Source organism: Budorcas taxicolor, chromosome 17, assembly GCF_023091745.1.
Source record: "Budorcas taxicolor isolate Tak-1 chromosome 17, Takin1.1, whole genome shotgun sequence".
NCBI lineage: Eukaryota > Metazoa > Chordata > Mammalia > Artiodactyla > Bovidae > Budorcas > Budorcas taxicolor.
In genome coordinates this window covers 58,025,370-58,047,702 of record NC_068926.1, presented here as the reverse complement: position 1 = coordinate 58,047,702, position 22,333 = coordinate 58,025,370, and the positions used below count along the sequence as shown (strand labels likewise).

The 22,333-nt window shown below is 52.3% G+C and overlaps 1 protein-coding gene across 1 annotated transcript in view; it reads right to left on the bottom strand.

Moving 5' to 3' along the window:
- The window catches only part of TESC (tescalcin), a 60,691-nt gene extending 45,565 nt beyond the window's left edge, over positions 1-15,126 (bottom strand). The window contains exon 1 of the mRNA XM_052654813.1: positions 15,027-15,126. Coding sequence (XP_052510773.1) covers positions 15,027-15,084 — 58 coding nt within the window. The 5' untranslated portion in view covers positions 15,085-15,126. The remainder of the gene's footprint in view (positions 1-15,026) is intronic.
- Positions 15,127-22,333: the final 7,207 nt, after the last annotated feature.

The window sequence follows — 22,333 nt, the reverse complement described above, 5'->3', positions numbered from 1 at the left end:
TTAACACTGCTGTAATGTTATACATGAAAGTTATTGAGAGCAAATTCTAAGAGTTTTCATCGCAAGAAAATTTTTTTCTGTTTCTTCTTTAATTGAATCTATATGAAATGATGGCTGTTCACTAAGCTTATTATGATAATCACTTCATGATCTATGTAAAGCAAGTCTTTATGCTCTACACTTTAAACTTATATACTGCTGTATATCAACTATATGTCAATAAAAGTGAAGGAGGAAAAAGGCCAGGAACACAAATCTTTCCTTTTCTCCCATAGTCAGTTTGTTTGTTTGCTAAAACAACCCTACATATTTAAGGAAACAGAGCATTTGATTAAAATTGATTTAATAGATGTGTGCTCTATCCATATAGTGGACTATTATTTGGCCATAAAAAGGGTGAACTACTGACGCCAGCCACAATGTGGACGAACCCCGAACACATCCTGCTGAAGGAAAGGAACCAGGCCCAGAAGGCCACAGGTGTGTGATCCCATTTATTTGAAACGGCCAGAGTAGGCAAATCTACAGACACAGACTGGATGGGTGCTTGCCCGGGGCAGGGGAGCAGTGAGGAGTGGCTGCTCATGGACATGGGGTCTCTGCCTGGCCCTGGCCCCGCCGCTCAGCCTGCCCCCTGCTATGCTAGGAGGGGTTGTGCTCACTGAGGGAAGGAGAATCACATAGATCAGGCTAGAGACAACACTCAGGAAGGAGGGCAGGTGGGGACTAGGAGCGGAGAAGCCAGCCCCAAATCCCCTGCAGGGTCCAGCCTCCCCTACATGACTTGGGAGGAAATGGGAGACCCGCATTCACCCACGTCCACTATGGGGCGGTCAGGACTGTTCGAGCCTGGTGGCAGGTGTACAAAATACCACTTTCTCCTTCCTTCCAGAATCTGTGCTGGTCTCAGGGGAGTGGGGGCCTGACAGGCGGCCCCCTGGGGCACAGCTGTGTCTGCTTCATCCCCTGATGGGTGCCCCCACCACTGTTTGAGAGACATGTACTGAGTGCCTCTGATTTGCTGGACACCTGCTGGATGCCAAGGACGAAGACACAAAAGGCAGAGCCCTCACCTTGCTGTGATCCAGGACCTTGAGAGGGGTGTCTGCTGGCCAAGGAGCATCAAGGCAGGAGTGGGGCTGCTGGTCCACGGGGATGGGCTGGGAGGTGATGCCATTGGGATCCCAGAGGCTGAGGGCCCAGTGCGGGAGGCAGGGCTGGTGAAGGCAGAATGGGAGGAACTCAAGGAGCCCCAAGCCCTTGAGCATGGGTGGAAGGCAGACTAAGAACAGAGGTGCTGGGTGCGGGGGCCGGGCACCTACAACAGACTACGGCATTCAGACTTTACCCTGAGTTTCCAGAGGATGCTAAGCCACAGAACAAGAGCCCAGGCACCTGGCAACCGAACGGACGGTGATGCAGGTGATGGAGCCAGGTACCTGCTGAGAGGCCCGCAGGTGCAGCACTCCTGGCAGGGAAGGGAGCTCAAGACACAGCTGGGAGAAGCAGGGGTGACTGAGAGCATGCTGGTTTTGGGGGGTGCCCTCGAGCCACCCTGCCTCCTTCAGGTCCCCCCAGCAGTGCCAGCCTGCATGCAGATCCCAGAATGCCAAGTGGCATCACTGGGAAGGTGTTGGTGCCTCTCAGGGCCTGCTGAATCCTGACAGACTGACCAGGACTCAACCCCTGGCATCAGCCAAAGTCCTAAAACACAGAGGTGTGACCGACCAGACAGAAAGGGGAGCTAAACCCATTGCTGCCAAGAGCTGCCGGTTCCACCCCAGCTTCACGTCCTAAGAAACCGCCTCCCGAGACTGTAACTTCCTCCTCCGTATGAAGATAAAAATAGCACCGCCCACAGGAGGCTGTTCATACCATGAAAAACAATCGAACCCCATACACAATATGCATAATCGTCAAAACGTGGGAACCCCAACATCCATCCACCGGTAGATGGATGAGCAGAATGAGGCATCTCCACCTGATGGCATATCACTCCACCAGAAGACCAGTGAAGTACTGATACTTGCTACAGCTTGGATGAACCTTGGAAACGTGACGTTAAGTGAGAGAAGCCAGACACGCAAGGCCACTACTGCATGCTCCCTTTCATATGAATCACCCAAAGCAAGCAGATGCATAGAGACGGAAAGTGGGTTAGTGGTTGCCAGGGGCTGCCAGTTAGTTGGGAGATTAGAGTGTCTGCTGATGGGCAGGAAGTTTCTTTTGGGGGTGACGAAGATGGTTGGGAAATACAGAGGTGGTGGCGGCACACCACTGTGAAAGGGCTTAATGCCACTGGATTGTATGCTTTCAAATGGTTAAGACGGGGGATTCCCCGGCAGTCCAGTGGCTGGACTTTGTGCTTCTACTGCTGGGGGCCCGGGTTCAATCCCTGGTTGGGCAGCTAAGAGCCTGCAAGCTGCACGGTGCAGCCAAAATAAACACACACAAAATTAAAACATTTTTTAAATAGTTTAAGAGAATTCCCTGGTGCTCCGGAGGTTAAGACTCCACGCTCCCACTGCAAGGGTATAGGTTTGATCCCTGATAGGAGAGCTAAGATCCCACATGCCACAGGGCACGGCCAAAAAGAAATAATATAAATAAAATTAAATGGTTAAGATAATAAACTTCATGTTATATGAATTTTGCCCCAATTGTAAAGGAAATTATATTACACACTCAGCACTGCAACTGGTAGGAGGGGCATGAGACCCTGGAGTCGCCTCGATTGTTATTATTATGCCCCCAAAGCACTCATCTCGTGGTACCTACTCAGCTCTTCAGCTGCCTCCAGGCTCCCAGGGAAGAAGCCGCCTGGGGCTACAGCCAAAGCAATGACTAAGCCAGGGCCTGGGGAGGGAGAGTGAGGGGCTGGCCTTCACAGCCTGGAAGGGACCCTCTCTCACATGCCTGGCGCACACAAGATGCTTCAGTGGTGTGAGATGCCCTACTTCTGTCCTCCACCTGCCGGCTACTTGGAAGCCACGTGCTGGGTGTGTTACAAACCACACCTCGCTGCTGGGAATTAAAAAAAAAAAATGCACCTGGGAGCACGTGGCCTGGAGGAGGAAGTTTTCAGACTCCATTCTATTCTCCACAGCTGAAGCAGCCACAAGACTGATGGCTGGCCTTCCTCCAGCACCTTTAAATCCTTTCTACACAAACTCCAACCCACTTTGTAAACGCAAGAGCTGAGGAGTTCCCAGGAAAAGGTTGCCCCAGCCCTGCACCAGCCTGCAAGATGGCATTTATTTCAGGTACTGAAGGTCTTATTAGATATTTGGGGTTGTGTTTGTTTGTTTTGTTTTTCCTGCACAGAAAGAATCCTCCAAATATCAGAACTGGAGGGGATGCTGGGAGAGAGTAAAGTGACCTGAGTTTAGAAAACACTCTCCTCCCAGGACAGACGAGACAATTCTCAAAATCACACAGACCATGGCCTGCTCATCCACGCTCATCTTCCCACGGCTAGGGTCTGGCCTTTCCCGTTTGCCTTACAGCAGCAATCGTTAACTGCTGTGTGTCAGCATTTATGCAGAGGCAAGACCTAAGCCAAATGTTTGACACACATTATGTTATTTAATCCTCAACACAGTGTCTGTCTCTCATGATTATCACACCCATTTTACAGATAAGGAAACTGAGAGGTTAAGTCACTCGCTGAAGGTCACACAGATATGAGTGGCAGAACTGGGATTTGAACCGGGGTCTATGACTCCAGAATCTGCTCTCATGACCATCTGCGGTGCTGTCTGCCAAAATGAAGAAATGACTAGGACAACAAGCACATTATCACTTACCTCGCTAAAGAGAGAAAGATGTCTCCATTTTAATAAAAGGACTAGGGCTTCCCTGGTGGCTCAGTGGTAAAGAATCCTCCCACCAAAGCAGGAGAGACGGTTCAATCCCTGATCCAGGAAGATCCCACGTGCTGTGGAGCAACTAAGCCCACGCACTACAATTACTTGGCCTGTGCCCTCGAGCTGGGAACCGTGACTGCTGAAGCTCCAGAGGCTGTGCTCTGCAACGAGAAGCCACCGCAAGGAGAAGCCTGGGAGCCACAGCTAGAGAACAGGGCCCACTTGCTGCAACTGGAGAGAGGCCCGCACAGCAGCAAAGATCCAGCACAGCCAAAAATGGATAAATAAAAATTATACTTTTTTAAAAAGGCTCAAGCTAAGGAAGAAAAACAACAGTCAATCAGGGGAGATTTGGGCACCTTTCAGAGCCTATAGGGAACTGGTTTTCAGATCTTTCCAGATCTATTTTCAGTGCCAGATTTACCAAAAGTACAAGGGTTTATTATGGCAGGACATTTAGTAAAGAATTCCAGTTCCATTAGAACTGGTCCAATGGCTGAGACTCCATACTTCCAATGCGGGGGGCACAGGTTTGATCCTGGTTGGGGAGCTAAGATCCCACATGCCACAGCCAAAAAATAAAAAATACATATAAAAAGAAAAAAATAAAAGAACTCTAGTTCCTTCTACAAAGAGCTAACACAGACTCTCTATTCCATTACAAACCCATGAAGCACTGGATTAAATTAGAAAAAAATTAAAGATATCACTAAGCTGGGAAATCTTCAGGTACTAGAAGCAAGGAGGGAACTCAGTCGCATTAAGAGAGGTGGCCCAGGGGTACCAGAACAATTTCAGGCTCTAACAGCTAAGTGTGAGGCGTCTAGCCCGCTGAGTAACAGCAGTGGCCTTGGGTCTGTATGAGTTAGAAGTGAGACTCCTAACAAAGGCTAGAGCACAAAGGGCTGCCTCTCCAGGTAAGGAGGGACAGAAAAATGTTCCCACTGGCCCAGAGAATCAACAGGGAAGCTGACTCTGCCAAAGAGGTGGGATGGTGCAGAGGAAGGAGGAGGACTCTGTGACGAATCAAAACTCTGGGCCCGTGATATGCATGAGAGAAAAATCCAAACCTCTGTAGTGAAGGAAAACCAAATTGAGGAATTAATGTAAATAGTGTCTCCAGAACAACAAGTGCAAAGCACTGTGTGAGCCACTTCTATAGCCCTGAGCACAGGGTACTCTCATCCCGGGGGCACTTCAGCTAAGCTCATCTCTTTGGCCTTGGCATGAATGTGGAGATAAAGGGACACAGGAAGATATGAAAACCAGGGGCAGACAGCCCAAAGATGAGCTCAGACTCAAAAACCAAACTACACAAGCAAACCATCAGCATTTAGGAGAATCAGCAGACACAAATAATAAATGGAATGGAACTCCAAGAAGATGAGACAGCAGAAACTATAAATTATTTCAAATAATGTAAGAACAGTGCTCTATGACAAAAGTAGTGACTCTGAAAACCATACAGAACTTACAAAAAAAGCTAAGGCAGCAAAGTTGTTTAATAGATAAAGAGTGAATTAGAAGACAGACTTCAGCAAACAACTTAAAATACAGCACAGAGAAACAAAAAGCTATGAAATATGAAAGAAAGGTAAAGAGGTGCTCAGGACAGAATGACAGGGTTCATCACCTCTCTAAAGGAATTACTGAGGAAGAAGGAGAAAGGGGAGAGAGAATATTTTCATGATAGAAGACATGAGTTGCTTTTAAAAGAATATAGCATCAACCATTCCCCAGCAGAATAAATTAAATCCACACCTAGACAAAAGCATATTAAAAACAACAACAACAACAAAGAAAAAAACCACCCACAACAGATATTTTTAAAACACAGGGGGAAAAACAGATTTCCACAAAGGAATATCAGTCAGACAAAAGAGTTGACTTTTCAACAACAGAAAACGACCAAAAACTTCAGTCCTGAGAGAAAACATGTAGCAATCTCAGATTTTATACCTAGCCAAAAGACCATTCCTATGAAATGAAAGCAAATTTTAGTCTCTCAGTCGTGTCTGACTCTTTGCAACCCCATGGACTGTAGTCTGCCTGGCTCCTCTGTGCATGGGATTCTCTAGGCGAGAATACTGGAGAGGGTTGCCATTCTCTTCTCCAGGGGATCTTCCTGAGATCAGGGATTGAACCTGTGTCTCCTGCATTGCAGGCAAATTCTTTACTGTCTGAGTCACTAGGGAAGCCCTATGGGCTAGCAAAAAAAGACATTTTCAGACAAAGCTGACAACTCAGAGACTGACTGCAAACTCTATGGAAAGGTGTGTTACAGAGGAAGAAAACTGAATCTGTAAGGAAGAATGGTTGCAAGAATTAAGAGACTGCATAAAACAATAAAAATATAGGTTTTAAAAATAAAGACAAAAAAACAGAGTGATACAAATTCAAGTATGCTAAGGTCCCTGAAATTAAGAGATACTTACTCCTTGGAAGGGAAAGTTATCACCAACCTAGACCGCATATTGAAAAGCAGAGACATTACTTTGTCAACAAAAGACCGTCTAGTCAAAGCTATGGTTTTTCCAGTAGTCACATACAGATGTGAGAGTTGGACTATAAAGAAAGCTGAGCACAGAAGAATTGATGCTTTTGAACTGTGGTGTTGGAGAAGACTCTTGAGAGTCCCTTGGACTGAGAGGAGATCTGACCAGCCCATCCTAAAGGAGATCAGTCCTGGGTGTTCATTGGAAGGACTGATGTTGAAGCTGAAACTCCAACACTTTGGCCACCTGATGCGAAGAGCTGACTCATTTGAAAAGACCCTGATGCTGGGAAAGACTGAGGGCAGGAGGAGAAGGGGATGACAGAGGATGAGATGGTTGACTGGCATCACTGACTCAATGGACATGGGTTTGGGTGAACTCTGGGAGTTGGTGATGGACAGAGAGGCCTGGCGTGCTGTGGTTCAAGGGGTTGCAAAGAGCTGGACATGACTGAGAGACTGAACTGAAGGTCCCTGATCATCAGCACAAGAGCAAGATAATGACTAACTTAAGGCATGTCAAAGATGGCAGACATGTCAAAGATGATATGAACTGCTGAAGGAGTTACAGAATACCCTTAAAAGGCGTATATGTGGCCAGCTTCTGAAAGGTTTACAAAAATCAAAATGATTCACAGCTGCCAACAGCTACTGAACACAGATGGTGTGTGAAGAGCTTTACTCAAATTCTCACTTAATCCTCACAGCAGGCTTAGGACACATTTCCATTTTACAGATGAGGAGACTGAGACTCAGGGAGGCAAATTTTCTTGCTTAGACAGTTAAGAAGTAGTGCCGTGATTCAAACCCACACCTATCTGCTGCTGGTAAAGGCGAATGTGGTGGGAGGCTAGTCTATGCCCACATGGGACTCTGGCTGAGATCTCAGAGGTGTGGGAGAGGACAAGATAAGGGAAACCCTGAGAGCTACCAGGTGGGCGAGGTCTGTGAAGTGCTGGGTGCTCACCCGCGGTGCTTGGATCACTGGGGCCCTGGTATTGGTACTTGGGAGGTGGAAGGGATCCCCCTACCCTTCTCTTTCCATTGCTGTATGACTTAGTCACACCAACCCTGCTGATGTCTCCCGCCTGGCCACCTGCCCTCCCTCCCAGAGGTACCTGAGCCCTGAAACTGCGCTCTCTCACCTCCCAGGGAGCTGTGCAGAGAACTGCAGGCCCACTTCTGACAGCCTACCGGTCCACAAAGGTCACAGGGCTGGGACAACAAAGGGCCTTTTGTCCTGGCCCTTAAGGTGGCCACCACCACCAGTGGAAATCACCCACTTGACCTTCTGGTTTTATGAATTAATAATAAAGCTGGCACCGGCGACAGGATGGCTGGCAGGCCCCAGGTGCCACGTTCCTTTCTGTCACCTTGCCTGGCCTCTCCAGCTTGGGAAAAGGAGGCCCTACCTTATCTCCCCAAAGCAGTGGGTACCCCGGAGCCGAAAACACTGTGTTCCCTGGGCTTGAGATAATAGATACTGAAGTGCTTTGCAAAAGCAGCAGCATATTATCAACAACACATGAGACATTTCGTCTGTAGGACTGGGCCGTATGGCACATCTGATCAGTGATTAAGTTCCATGCTGCCTTCTGGGGACCATTAACTCACAAAAAAATTATCCTGCCAGCGTGGGGGTGAGGGAAGTGAGAAGGAAAGATGCATAAGGGATGTAATTACTACTAGTCCATGGAGCTGGGAAGTGCTCACCAGCTGCTCTCACGCAGAGAAAACACAACTATTTCTTCTGAAACAGGCGCAAGCCTCACAGTCAGACCTGTGAGGTCTGACTCCACAGGAGTTGGAGAGGGCCTCCTCTTCCCTAGTCCTTTCCACACCCCTCACACTGCCCACCACCAAGCTTGCCCTCCCTGGAGGATGGGTAGCCCACAGTTCTAGAACTTTCCAAATCACCCAGAGCTAATCCTACACATCTCGAGGTCCTATTGTCCCCTTGCCAACTTAATAAACAACTGTGTAGAACACTATTGACAGGGTTGTGGTGAGGGGCACAGTTCCCTGGAAGTCCAGTGGATAAGACTCTGCACTTCAAGTACAGGGGTCCCTGAGTTCAATTCCTGGTCAGGCAACTAGATCACGCATGCCTCAGCTAAGAGTTTGCATGCCACAACTAAGACCTGGAACAGCCAAATAAGCAATATCTAAAAACAAAACAAAACAAGGTCATGGGTGAGCAGTGTCACATCTCCCAGATAAGACAGACTCAGGGACCCTCACACTCTCGTCTATATTATGGCACGTGGGACAGGGAGTTTCTCCTTACCCCCGGGAAAAAAGGTCTGGTTTTGGATTTGGGTTCTACACACAGCATCTAAGTCATCTTTTGTAGGCTGTGTTTTCCTTTTTTATAGAAGTATAATTGATTCATAGTATCAAGATCATGTTAGTTTCAGGTGTACAGCACAGCAATTCAGTTACACATATGCATCCAAGTAACCTTGAGCCATTAGCTGCATGTCTGAGCCTCAGTGTCCTCATCTGTAAACAGGTAACTGAAGTCCCACTGGGCTCTAAGGATGGGCGGACGATGGATGGAAAGGGCCCCAGAAGGTGCAGCCGTGAGCTCGGCCACAGTCCAAGACCATCTGGTCAACTGTCACATCTTCAAAGGTATGGAACTGGTGGCGTGGAGAGGGTGTCTCAGCACTGCTGCACAGGGCAGACCCCACTATCACCTGGTCCTGCTCTGCAACTGCCACGGACACAGGACAAATGGGCCAGCTGCACAGAGTGGGCCAGAGCAGGGGTGCTTGTGGGTGCCCAGGAATCAGTCCCCTTGTACCCAGCCTTTTCCTGCATGTTTCCACACTGTGAGCACCCAGGGGTGGGCAGAGGTCTGGACACCCCTGCCTGACCAAGGGAGAGGAGGTTACTGAGGGCTGGGGCCACTCAGCCCTCCCCCTTCTGTGGTCGAGACCACTGCACCCAGGGGCCCTGAGAGCTCAGACGTCGGCGACCAGTCCTCCCATACATGTCTGTTCCTCCCTCAGCAGGGAGCCACCCTTTTTCATTTTTCTAAACAAAATTATTTAGTGCTCAATTTATCTTCACTTTCCTTTTGGGGTCTTATTTACATACAGTGGACTGCACTGTCACTGTTCTAAGAATCTCATGAAAGCTGAGGGTCCATGTCTCCCAGGGCCCCCAGGACACAATTCTACACCCCATTTTTATGGGGGTTCAGAGACTCCTCAAGGATCCCAAGTTAAAACCATAGTCTAGGACCTCCCTGGTGGCTCAGTGCTAAAGAATCCGCCTGCCAATGCAGCAGACACAGGTTCGATCCTTAGTCCAGGAAGATCCCACATGCTGCAAAGCAAATAAGCCTGTGTGCCATGACTATTGAACCTGTGCTCCAGAGCCTGGGAGCCGAAACACTGAAGCCCGAGTTGCCTAGGGCCCATGCTCTGCAACAAGAGAAGCTGCCACAATGAGGAGCCTATACATTACAACTAAAGAAACGCCCACACAGCAATGAGGACCCGGCCCAGCCAAAAATAAATGAAATAAATTATTTTTTTTTTTAATGAAAACAAACTATAATCTACCCCAGAGAAAATGGAAAGGGAGCTGGGTGGGTCTTGTTTGGCCATTTAGCTTCACAAGCCTGACGACAACAGGAAGGACACAGTGGTAGCTGCTGGCCCGCCCTTACCCCTCAAGGCCCCTTCAGGAGGGCAAAGGAGGCATCTGCTGCATGGGAGAAGTTGGTGAAGGGGCCGAGGCCACAGTCTGGGGCTTCCTGAAGGTTTTATAAGCCAGGAGTATCGCCCAGCAGGGAGATTTTGGTGGAAGATGTACTGTGTCACCCCTAGAAGCAGGCCCAGGCCACACAGGACTCCCTCATCTCTGGTTCCCTCCCCAAAGGATGACGTCTGGGGGTCAGACCAGAAACTGAATCCCGCCTCTGCTTCTCAGTGGCCTGTGGCCCTGGTCTGTCACGTCCTCTCCTCAGCCTCGACTTGCCCATCTACGGAACAAGGAGGCCACAGCGTCCCTGGGAGGATTCCGTGAGCCGCCACGGGGGAACATCCCGGCTCAGCCCAGCGTCTGGCAGATGACGGGTGCCCGATAAACACTAGCTCCGGCCATCATGAGGTCTGAACTCCCGATCTGTGAGATTGTTTTTTCTTCTTCCTTCTGGCAGCTTCTTGGCATCTATATAGACGTGCCTGTGGAGCTGTTTTGGAGCCTGAAGGAAAAAAAAAACAGACCCTTCCACCTTTCCCAGAATCCTACTCTTATTGTTTCCTTTCCAATTCCAGGGGCAGACACCGGGTGGGGGGACGGGAAGCGGGGCCACCTCCACGCCAGCTCCAGGTGGTGATGGGGGACACGTGTCTCCTAAGGAGCTTTTCCTCCCGTCCAGGGCCCATGTCACACCCCGGGACACACACACTGGGCTTGACTCCACATCTGCCATGGAGAAAGGCAAGCTCACCACTCAGACACACAACGAGGATGCCTTTGCTGGGGTTTTTAATAGGAATGTTAACCATCTAGGTAGTTGGCTTTGCTGACGCAGCAAAGATGTTTGGGAATACTTGCTTGTGTTTTAAATCAATTGATGAGGCCCTTAGAGGAAAGGAGAGGTGGGTGTGCAGACCTGAGGATGCCCTCTGTGGGCGAGCTTGCACTCCGGCCTATTTTGGGGGCTGGCATGGCCTGGGCTGGCTGCTGGGGTGGTGCTAGATTTTATACCAGACACACGCACCTGGGCTATACTGCTTGGGTTATAAAGTCCCCAGGGCCTTCACCCCCTCAACGTGAACCTCTTGTGTTCCCAGTGAGTACAAAGGTGAACAAGACCGTCCTCCTCACTCTCGAGGAGCTCCAAGTTTCGAGGGGGTGGCAGGTGACAAAGCTGACAATTACAACAGGCTGTGATGCTATTATGGGAGGCAACGCAGGAGCTGCTGGAGCGCTGGGGACTGGCATTTAACACACCAAGGTTGGAAGGAGGGTAGCCAGGGAAGGCTCTCTGGGAGGAAACGATAGCTAAAAGCTGAGCTCTGAACTAAGAGCATGAGTTTCATAAAGAGATGAGGAGAAGAGGAGCCATGCTGTCTCCTGGGTGATGGTTACTGCCACATGCAAATGCTGAATTACCTGAAATGGAAAGAGTGCTCCGGGGCCTGGGGAACAGATTGTGCGAAGGCCTGGAGGTGAGAAAAACGTATGGCAGCCTGTTCCTACCCTTTTTGGGTTCCTAGAAATCTGCAAGGCGATGAAACAGTGAAAGCACAGTGGTGGCAGGACAGTGAACCCCGGGGATGCTGGGATCCCCTACTCCTCTGCTTATGCACTGTGGGATGGCAGCCAAGTTGCTTGAGCCCTCTTGAACGTCGGTTTCCTCATCTGAATTGGCCACAGTACCACCTTCCCTGGAGGATTACTATGAGGATTCCTTCAGGGTGCATGCAAAGGGATCAGGCTGATTCTTCCAATCAGGGACCATCTTGGTGCTCAGAGAGGCAGGGGTAACCTAGCAACCCCGTGGGCACCGCCTGTCCTTTGGCTGCCCTGGTCTGAGGCTCTGTTCCCTTCTCAGGGATGCTTCCCAAGGGTTCTGACGGGAACACTCCACCCAGCCCGTGGGATCCTGGGAGCTGATGTCCCTACACCAAGTCAGGCATTGCCACACACACATACATCGTGTGGTTCAATCTATACCTCCACCCCAGGATCCAGGTGGGTGCATTAACACTCAGAGAGGTAAACAACTTGCTTCAGGTCACACAGCTCTGAAGAAGTGGGACCAAGGCTTAACTCTTACTTGTGGCTCAGAGCGACCAGGATCTATCAATGTGTTTAAAGCAAGACTGAGAATATTAAATACTTGTTCTACATGTGTGCATACTCGCTCAGTAGTGTCTCTCTGCGACCGCATGGACTATAGCCTGCTAGGCTCCTTTGTCCATGGAATTTCCCAGGCAAGAATACTGAAGTAGGTTGTCATGCCCTCTTCCAGGGAATCTTCCCAAACCCAAGGACTGAACCCGAGTCTCCCGAGTCTCCTGCACTGGCAGGCAGATTCTCTACCACTGTGCCACCTGGCAAGCTGCTTGTTCTAAATATTTTGCATATATTCACTCATTTAATCCTTCCTAACAACTCAGAAGAAGGTATGACTTCTATTCTGACTTCACAGTGCATGAAACTGAGGCACTCAGGGCATGAATGACTTGCCCAAGTCCACATACCTAGCAAGACCCCTTAAATCAGGCTCCTGTCCCAACTTGAGCCCTATATCCGTGTCCTCACCTCAAACAAACCTCACTCATTGTCTTCACTCTGTTCCTGCCAAAGGACCTTTGCATTTGCTGCGCCCTCTGCCCTCAGTGCATTTCCCACTGGTCTTCACACAGCTTGCTCCTTCTTATTTGGGTCTGCTCCATTATCACCTCCTCTGAGAAGCCCTCCAGGTTGACCCTAAAGAAATGTCTCCTTGCCCCATCCCAGCTCTCATGCCATTGGGCTGTACCTTCTCCCCAGAACTACGGATTGATTTGTTCACACTGTGCGTCTCCCCTCTGCCATATCAGTCTCTCAGGTCTGAATGGGTAAAAGAGCTCAACCGTGCCAACCCTTTTCACAGAAATAGGGGAGTTTTCCACCTACTTAAAGTTCAGATAACAGAAGGCAGGCGTTCATCCATCCCTCTAGTCTGATCTCAGAACACCCCTTCCTGGCTCTCCTCTGTCTCCCCTCTCTCTTTGGGGTGTGAAATCCGAGTTCTGAGCAGCAAGAAGGGAAGCCATATCTGGGAAAGCAACAGAGCATGGAACACTCAGCGTCTGTCATCCCTGTAGGAGGCTGGACCCAGGAAACTGACAAGATTCCCAGCATGCTCTGCGGCCCCATCACCTGTCAAACTGCACAAGCAGATGGAATTCCCCCAGACTGCCTGGCGTGGGGGCTGCCTGAGAGACTATAGCCAGTAGAGCCCACACTTCCTGCAGAGATCCCAGCCTCAGAGAATCCTACTTCTATCCATCCAGACTCCAGGCAGCCAGCGGGCACTCAAGAAATACAAGAGACACAGGGGAAGCCCAAGAAAGTCAGGTCACGGTCCTCCCTCCTCTCTCACGCGAGCCTTGGGGATGAGCTAGACTTTGTAAAACTTTCTGAAGAAACAGTCACACATGATTCAAAATGAAAATGTAAAAAAGTTAATAGTGAAAGGCTCACTCCTCCATCCCTTCTACCAAATACCCTGGTAAGTATTCATTACTCTTCCTTGATGCAAATGAAACAGTTACCAAAATATACTCTTACTTCTCTTTTAAAAAAAAAAAAAAGAAAGAAAGAAAGGGGTTCCATATTATGTATATGGACCACACCTTTTTTTTCCCTCCCATAGAAGACAGCTCTATATTTGTACACAGGAAGGTGTCTGTATACATGTCTGTGTACATATGTACCTGTATACACACACACAACTAATTAAGGGCTTTCTGTAATTTTCACCCAATTCTTCTGGAAAGAGGTATTTAGATTGGGGGTCAGGAGGGGTCATTTTTCAGTCCAGGCACAAATGGCCGGATGGCTCCCTCCAGCTGATCAACCATGGACTTTGTCTGCATTAAACTCCAGGCAGGCACCAGGAGCCTGCTGCCTGGAAATAACATCTGTGGCTCCCGTTTTCATGACCATCTAGTCTGCCAGATACTAGCAGAAATCCCATTCTAGAAAGAAATAGAGACTCAGAGGGGTAAAGTGACTAGTCCAAGGTCACACAGCCAGGAAGTGGAGCTGGCAGGGATCAAACACCATCTGCCCACTGTTAAAGCCAGTCTGCCCACTCACCTAGCCTTTCGTGGTCCTCAGTCCACACTCCGCTTCACAGCCTCGTAACAGAACCAGCGGCCCAGAGGTCATGGCCTACGGTCAAGTTCCCAGCCCTGCAGGACTAGGGCGGTCAGGCGCTTCCGCCATCACTTCCCTGCGGTCAGCTCGGCCCGCAGCCCGGCCTCCCGGTGCGCCCTGCACGGGCGGACGCTGGGCGCGCAGCCTCTGCGGGGCCCGGGAGTCTGGGCCAGCTCGAGGAAGGTCGCCGGGCTCCCGCAAAGTGCTCCTCGGGCGCTGCCTCGCTTAATCCTCCCAGTTACCCATGGAGCGGGACCCACCTGAACCCATTTCTCAGACGGGAGGCGCAGAGACCTGCGCAGCCGCCAAAGGTCACGCAGCCCGGCTCGTACCCAGCTGCCGCCGATTTCAAAACTTTCCTCCCCCGGCGCATCGCGAAGCCAACGACTTTCAGGTGCGGTGAGCGCACAACAGCTGAGCGCGCCCGGGCGCTCGCTCTCCCGGGCGCCTGCTCTGCCCCGGGCGGGGAGAGCCAGGACCCTGCTCCCTCCCGGGTCTGCAGTCCCAGGCGGGGCTTACTGTCCAACTCCGAGGGCGCCGGGGCACAGCGGCCCCGGCACTTACTCAGCATCGTCGCAGCCTGCAAAGCGGCCGGCGGGGAACCCATTTGAAGGAAGGGGAGACTGAGGCGCCCAGAGAGCTAGCTACTAGCCCAAGGTCACACAGTGCGGGGGCCCAGAGCCGAGCGGCCGGCTGTGGGCTGGGAACCCCATGGTCAGCCGGCCGGCGGTCCCCGCCCCTGTCCTCGCGCGCGCCCCCCGCGGGATACTCACAGCCGGTCTTGCCCTCCAGCTCCCGCACCTCCTCGGACGCGGAGTGGGCAGCGCCCATGGTGCCCGCGGCGGGGTGGGGTCCCGGGACGCTCGTCCGTCCCAGGCCCTGGGCTGGCGTTAGCTGCGCCGCGGCCGCACCGGCCTCGGGTCCAACACCGGTCGGGACGCCAGGAACCGGTCTGAGCCGCGGGTTCCGCGTGGGGCGCGAGCGCAGCCTCTTATAGAGGCGGCGGGCGGAGCGCCACGGTCCTAGCGCGCGCCGGCTTCGCGCACGGCCGGGAGTGGGCAGCGCCCCGCCCCGGACGGGGGACCCAGGTTCCGCAGTCCTTGCAGCAGCCGCCGTGCTCATCCCTTCTGCACCCGTGCCGGCCCTGGGAAGAAGCAGGTATGAGCAGAGTTGGGGTATACAGATAGAAGGGATCAGAACGAATGGAGGTTCCACGCCCACGCCCACCCCCGCCCTGGTTTCACTACACCTCCTCCCAATTCTCAGAAAGGAAACTCCCTGGGAACAGTGAAGAAGGAGAACGTTAATCAGCTCTACGGTAAACAGCAATAAAGATAATATGATAATAATAATAACAATCCAGCTTGAATGCACATGGAGGGGGTGCTTTGCTTAGCTTATTCCAGGAGAGCCCAACATGATGAAGTGGACACCCCCACAGACAACACTAACTAGTCCTAGCCGCTCAGCCTAGTAGCTTAGGGTGGGGACCTTCTCAAACTTGAGGTTCAGGCACTCAGGCAGCGCCCAGGAGGCTGCATTTCAACCTGTCTGAGAATGCAATCCTGGGAGAAGTTCTGACTTAGGCTGGCTGTAGGGAGTTGGGTTTCGTTAACCAGGCTGGGTGACCCCAGCCAGTCCCACCAGCTGTCTAACTGTGACTCCTCCTTAAGATGGGGATAATAATAGTTGATGAGAACCTCCATCAGAAGGGCCTGGCCTGGGCCACAGTGCAAAGGCAGTCGCTGTGGAATCATGTCCACTTCACAACAAAGGAACTGGTTCTCAGAAAGGTCACACAGCCAGGGCAGAAATTCAAAGTCAGCATATTCCCGATCTCAAGCCCAGACCACTGCACTCCACGGTGCCTGGTGATGTGTGTTATTAGCATGTATTTGGGGGCTGTCCTGGGTGACAGGCTCTGTTGATAGTGCTGGCTGGGGGAGACTTGAGCAGGCCCACTTACATCTATGTCATAGGAGGCTGGGGAGGGGGTGCTCAAACCAACTGCTCATACGTGCAGACCACAGGTCCAAGCTGAGGGTCACAGCCCTTTCAGAGAAGAGGAGCTGTTCAGAGTCACCAAGGAGCTTCCTGAAACCTACCAGAGCAGAGAATCAGCCCCCGCCTGGTTGAAAATCCAGCTCCCTTCACACTCTTGTTACTCACAGAGCAGGGGCTGCACCTGGAATATGCATTTGCAAAAGCTCGGCAGGGCTGAGATCTCACTGAGCTGGGGAAATGTTGGCTGCGGGGCATCAGCTGGTCCTAGCTAAATGGAAAGTCGCCTGGGAGGCTGCACGTCAGGTCAGGAGGAATCTAGAAACCCAGGCTGCCCTCTGGAACAGGAATGGGGTCCCGGGGAACCTTGGGAATTACCCGAGGCTGCCGGACACAGTGTTGTCCTGACTTAAGATATCTGTTTCTGGAATTTTATTCTATTGAATTATCCAGTGATTTTATGCTGGGGCTTTTTGCTGGAGAGAGAGAAAATGATGTTCTCATGCATCTCCTCCCCTTGGCACGGTTGCTCTCAGAGCTGGTTCAGTGCAGGTGGGTGGGGGTGAAAGCCCTGGAACAGTGCCCAGGAGCAGGGAGGGTCACATGGCTTTGCTCTGGCCCTTGGGAGACTGCCCAGAGACCCCCCAGTGTATGGGGTGAAGGGAGGTGGTCCTTATTCCATCACCCGTCTACACGGTCAACTTCATCTCAAGCCCCGCTGGCCACTGTCAGCTCCTAGACAAGCATTTGTGTTGGTCCCTTCTGCCTGAAACTCCCCTCCCTTCCCTCCTCCCATGGCAGGGGCTCCTGAATCTCAGTGTAAACATCACCTCCTTGGAGAGTCCTTCTCAGGGCCCCCATCCACTGTTCTGGGTCTACTGCCAAACATGCCACCTTCACCGGCCAGCAGGAGCTGGGAGGCTGGGCTATGATGACCATGGGAAATGTACTCCTGATGGCAGGGCTTGGAGGAGTCAAGAACTCCGGGCACCAGGGAGGCAGTGTGCAGGTCTGCTTGTTCATTCATTTATCCACTGCCCGTTTGTCCAGGGCCTGCTGTGTGTAGGCCTGCATGGGTCCTGGAGCCACAACCAGGAGTAACTGGGAGCCTTACTTCTGCTCTTGAGAGAGTCCTGGAGGAGTGGGAGGTGGACACACAGGAGGTGACAATGCGGCGGGGTAGACGAGGCCCCCAGAGATGGGGATTGGCCCAGCCGGAATGGCCCCTGGAGAGATTCTGTTACACCCTGAGCTGAGCTTTGGGGAACCTGTGACTGTCCCCAACTGTGCTCCCAAAGGGACACGTCAGAGGCACATACGGCTAGACAGGTTTGGGGGCCCTGCGGTCACCCACCCTCTGCCTTGTTCTCTGGCCGTGATGCCCACACACCGCAGGGCTCTCTGCATACAAGCCTGCTGCCACTGCTCTGGGACGTCAGGCCTTTAATTCGATCCAACTAATGGCGTCAGAGCATGCAGGAGGCCTGGAGTGCTGCATGGGGTCTGGCTGGGCTGACTGGCTCTGTTGTCTGGAAGTGGGGGCGCCCCCTGTGGCAACCTTTATCCTCCCCCTCACTCAGCGTGACCTTCTTCGGAGGGCCAGGAAAACACTTTGGTCACCAGGCAACTGCCTCTCTTCTCCCAGAGGAGCTGATTAAAAACAGCGGTGGTGAGAACAACCGGTACCTGTGAGGCCACGATGGGCCGCCGAGCCCAGGGATGGCGAAGGCCGTCCCCGTTCACCTAAGTGAAGCAGACCATCGAACCACTCGCGGGCAGGTGGCTTTGCTCCCTGGGCCTCGGCTTCCCATCTGCAGAGTGGGATAACAATGGTGCCATCTCACGATGCTTGCATGGAGTCACACACGTGAAGACTGCCTGACACAGGAAGTGGCATCCAGCGGGGTGCAGGCGAACAGGCTCTGCGGGAGCAGACGGGAAGCTCGACTTTACAACCTTGTCGATTGCCCTCATGTATAAACACTCCCACCACAGTCGATTTCAAGCTACCAGTAACTGAACAATGGGCTTGCAAAACTCTTGAATGTTTAATCATTTGTTCTCACAAGCTGGTCTGAGATAACTCGGTACACCACTACACAGTCGGCTGTTATGATTCCTACGTTCATCTGTCCAGTCATTCATTCATCCACCCATTCACTACAGAGTGCTGGGCATTCCGATACTAGAGTGAGGTCATTGGTCTCTGACCTCCGGGTCTGGAAGGAAAGAAAGAGGAACAGACCATCACTAGTGGCTATCCAATAGAAGCCCATTCTATTGATGGGAAAACCAAGGTGTTCAGAATGGGTGGTAAACCAGAATCAGGGCACATATATGAAACTGTGTAAACGGCAGTTCCTATAATTCACCTGTACTGCCCTCCTGTCTCTCATCACTTAGCTTGGGGGATCTCCCAAGACCTGGCAATGTTCTGGGAACAATAAAACACTTTTCTTAACTTGGGGACCACTGACCCTAAGAAAGCTACTGGGATTTCAACAGCCATCTTGCTTGGCCTTTGACTTAGAGAACACCACACCTAAGTCACTTCAAACAAGGAAGGAAGTGGTGCTCTCATAAAATACATCCAGGAAAGGAAACCCCAGAAATGGCTACACCAGTATCTCGACTCTGAAACAATTTTCCTCTTACCCTCGTTTTAAGTTCCTTACTGCTGCTAAGTCACTTCAGTCATGTCCGACTCTGTGCGACCCCATAGACGGTGGCCTACCAGGCTCCCCTGTCCCTGGGATTCTCCAGGCAAGAACACTGGAGTGGGTTGCCATTTCCTTCTCCAATGCATGAAAGTGAAAAGTGAAAGTGAAGTCGCTCAGTCGTGTCCGACTCTTCGCGACCCCATGGACTGCAGCCTACCAGGCTCCTCTGCCCATGGGATTTCCCAGGCAGGAGTACTGGAGTGGGGTGCCATTGCCTTCTCCGTAAGTTCCTTACACTGGTCTCATATATCTGGGCCTCTTGGTTTCAGTGTGAATGGAATGAGAGAAGAATCAACCCCAATTTGCATTTTGAATTAAAGTTGGCCTTTTGGTTATCTGTTAAACAATCCCTTCTCACCCAAGGCACCTTAATCTTTGAAGCTAACCTTGGGTGACAGTGCCCTGTAGGAGATGGATTCAGATCTGAGTTGCATCCAGGGCCTGCCACTCCCCAGGTGGAGTGTGGCCTTGGGTTGGTTCCTTTGCAGCGCTGAACCTTGATGTCCTCTTCTGTATAATGGGTCCACAATCCCATCTCTATAAATAGGATTCAGCAAGGGGGTTTCATGGCTGGGGTGGATCCACTGGGGGTGGGTGCTGAGCAGGCCACCTTGGCGACCACGAACTTGACCAGTCAGGCAGTACCACTGGCTGGGATCCTACCACCTGGCTCATCTTAGCACCTCCCCAGCCAAGAGGAGGGCGTAGGGGCAGACACAGCCATCTCTGCCGTCTCCCCCTCCATCCTCTCACTCCTGGAGTGGCTGAAAGTACAAGCAGGACCCAACTGAGGGCGTGGGAGGTAGGGTGATAAATATATGCTGGGGTGCAGAGCTGGTGCAGTCGATAATTTGGAGCTGATTTGGGACAGGATGGAGCAGGTACCTCCCATCTGGGCCAGACGGAGGGCAGAGACAGGCTGGGGCGGACGGGGTTGAAGGTGGAGGTGAGAGGTAGGCCCAGGTGCCCCGCCCCGCGCTCCCCTCCCCAGGCTGTGCTGACTTGGCAGCACCCGGGGTGCTCCCGCTGACTGGGCATGCTTCCCAGATGTCCACCCGGCAGTGTCCTCAGGCTGCGGACAGCAGGGATGGGAACCGCATCCAGCTCTACCCTTCGTGGAGAACGACGTGGATGTGAAGCAGAGACAGGCTGCTCCTCGGCTGTTGTTTCGAGACTCCTTAAGTAGAGGAGGCATCCCCTCTGCCTGAGAGACTCCAGGGCAGGGTCGGGGATGGCTGGGAGAGAAAGGTGCTTTGGGGGCTTCTGGGTTCCTCGCTGCATGTAGTGGAGGCAGCTGAAAATCCTGGGCAGGGTTGAGTGTTCTGACCTGGGAGAGGGGCTGCTGGGGGGAAAAATGCGGGGAGAAGGAGCCCCCCTCCTTCTCCAACAGAGGGAGCTGAGTTGGGGGCAGCTCCAGGAGGGATCAAAAGGCCCCTGGGAATTGACTAGCTCAAACCTTTCATTTTCACCAGGGAGGAAGCTCAGAGAGGTCAAGGTCACGGGGATCTAAGGCCCAAAGAGGGAGGGCGTGCAGAGAGGACCACGGGCCTCAAGCCCAACCTCCAGATATCACAGGGTGAGGCCTGGGGGTCCTGGGGAGGGGGCGGCCAGTGCAGACAGCAGGGAACTCACCTCTGTGGAGCCCCTGGGCTTGCCGGTCAGCAGAACAGGAGAGCCCTTGCTGGGCGGGGGTTCAGGAGAGGGGCTTCTGGAAAGAGCCATCCTTCCCGGGGGAGCTCGGTCACCCCGAGGCCCGGGCAGACGGTGGAGGCACAAGTGACACAGCGCTGGGGCTGCCCCGAAACCCGCGGGGCTCAGACACTGCCCCGTGCCCTCGGGGCTGAGGAGCCAGGACCCTCCAGAGGCTTAGGTTGAGGCCTGGGGCTTGGCTGACCACAGAGGCCCCCTCCCCCGTCTGTCTTCATGCTCTACAGACCGAGCCTTTATTTCCTGCTCAGGAAGGTGCAGCCAGAGGACGCATCGCTTTGGATCACCTTCTTGACATTCAAAAGTCAAGAGCAGAATTTTCTCGAGATGCAGAGATATAGATTTAGAAACAGCAGCGCAAGGCTACAGTCTCTCCGGGGAGGACTTGGGACCTGCAGGGCGGCCCTGGCTGCTGGGGACTGGGCGGCCAAGAGACCAGGTGCAGAATGAACCGCGGCGGTGTCCTCAGATGTGGCCACACCTCTGAACCACCAGTGTGTGTGCGTTCAGTTGCTCAGTCGTGTCCGACTCTTTTGCAATCCTGTGGACTGTAGCCCACCAGGCTCCTCTGTCCAAGGGATTTCCCAGGCAAGAATACTGAGGCAGGTAGCCATTTTCTCTTCCAGGGGATCTTCCTGACCCAGGGATCGAACCATCTCCTACAAGAGCAGGCTGGGTTCTTTACCAAGCCACGTGGGAAGTGTTGAAAACCCCTAATGCTCAAGCCACACCCCAGACCCCAGTTAAAGCAAGCTGGGGATGGGGATCTGAATTTTAATCCCCCAGGTGATTCCAAGACATTACCAAGTTGCAGGCACACTGTCTCCACCCCAGCTGTGGTGACGTACAACTGGGGAGGTTATCGCCTGCAATCAGAATCCCTGGGGGGTGCCCAGGTGTTGGTGTTTATTATAGAGTGGAGTATGATGACCCACATGGACAGGGCGGTGTGACTCCTAGGCCACCTGGGTGCACAGGTGCGCCTGTGTTTTCTTGGGGAGTCCTGGTAGCATGACCTTCGGCTGAGACCATCGCTTGGCAGCTGTGCAGAAAGACGCAGCTCATTAACTCCGCATCCAGAGACGAGAGCCTCGAGGGCTGTATCACCAGTGCACCTAGGGACGGCTCACAGGTGGCACCATGCTAGCCCTTCTCCAGGGCCGGTCACCTAACCTCCACCTTTTAACGCAGGGAACATCTGGGGACTCCCAGGGAGAGCCACTCTCAGTAGGGACAATTCTGGTTAAGGAAGTCTCAGGAACGTGGGAAGAACATCAGGGTGCCCTTGGGCAAGTCCTCTCTGGCTTCAGTGTTTGTTTTTTTAAAAAGACTGACTTGCCCTTTGCCCCTCCTTGAAGGAAGAGGGTGAATGCTTGGGGCTCTCTGAGGGTCAGATGCAAAGAGTTTTTAAAAGATGGTTTCTCCAGCCCCTCCTAGATGTCAGAAGACAAAAACTGAACCTCAGAAAGGGGGAAACTGAGGCTTGGGGTGGGGGCTCAGTTTTGTGGAGCCAGGGTGCAAGGTCAACAACAGATGCAGCCATAATAACCCCAAAGATGCCCCCGTGGACATAAAGTATGAACCGCACAATGTCACGCGCAGGCCTGGCGCGGTAAAGACGCAGAATGTGCGTGCAAACGCCCAGTTACATA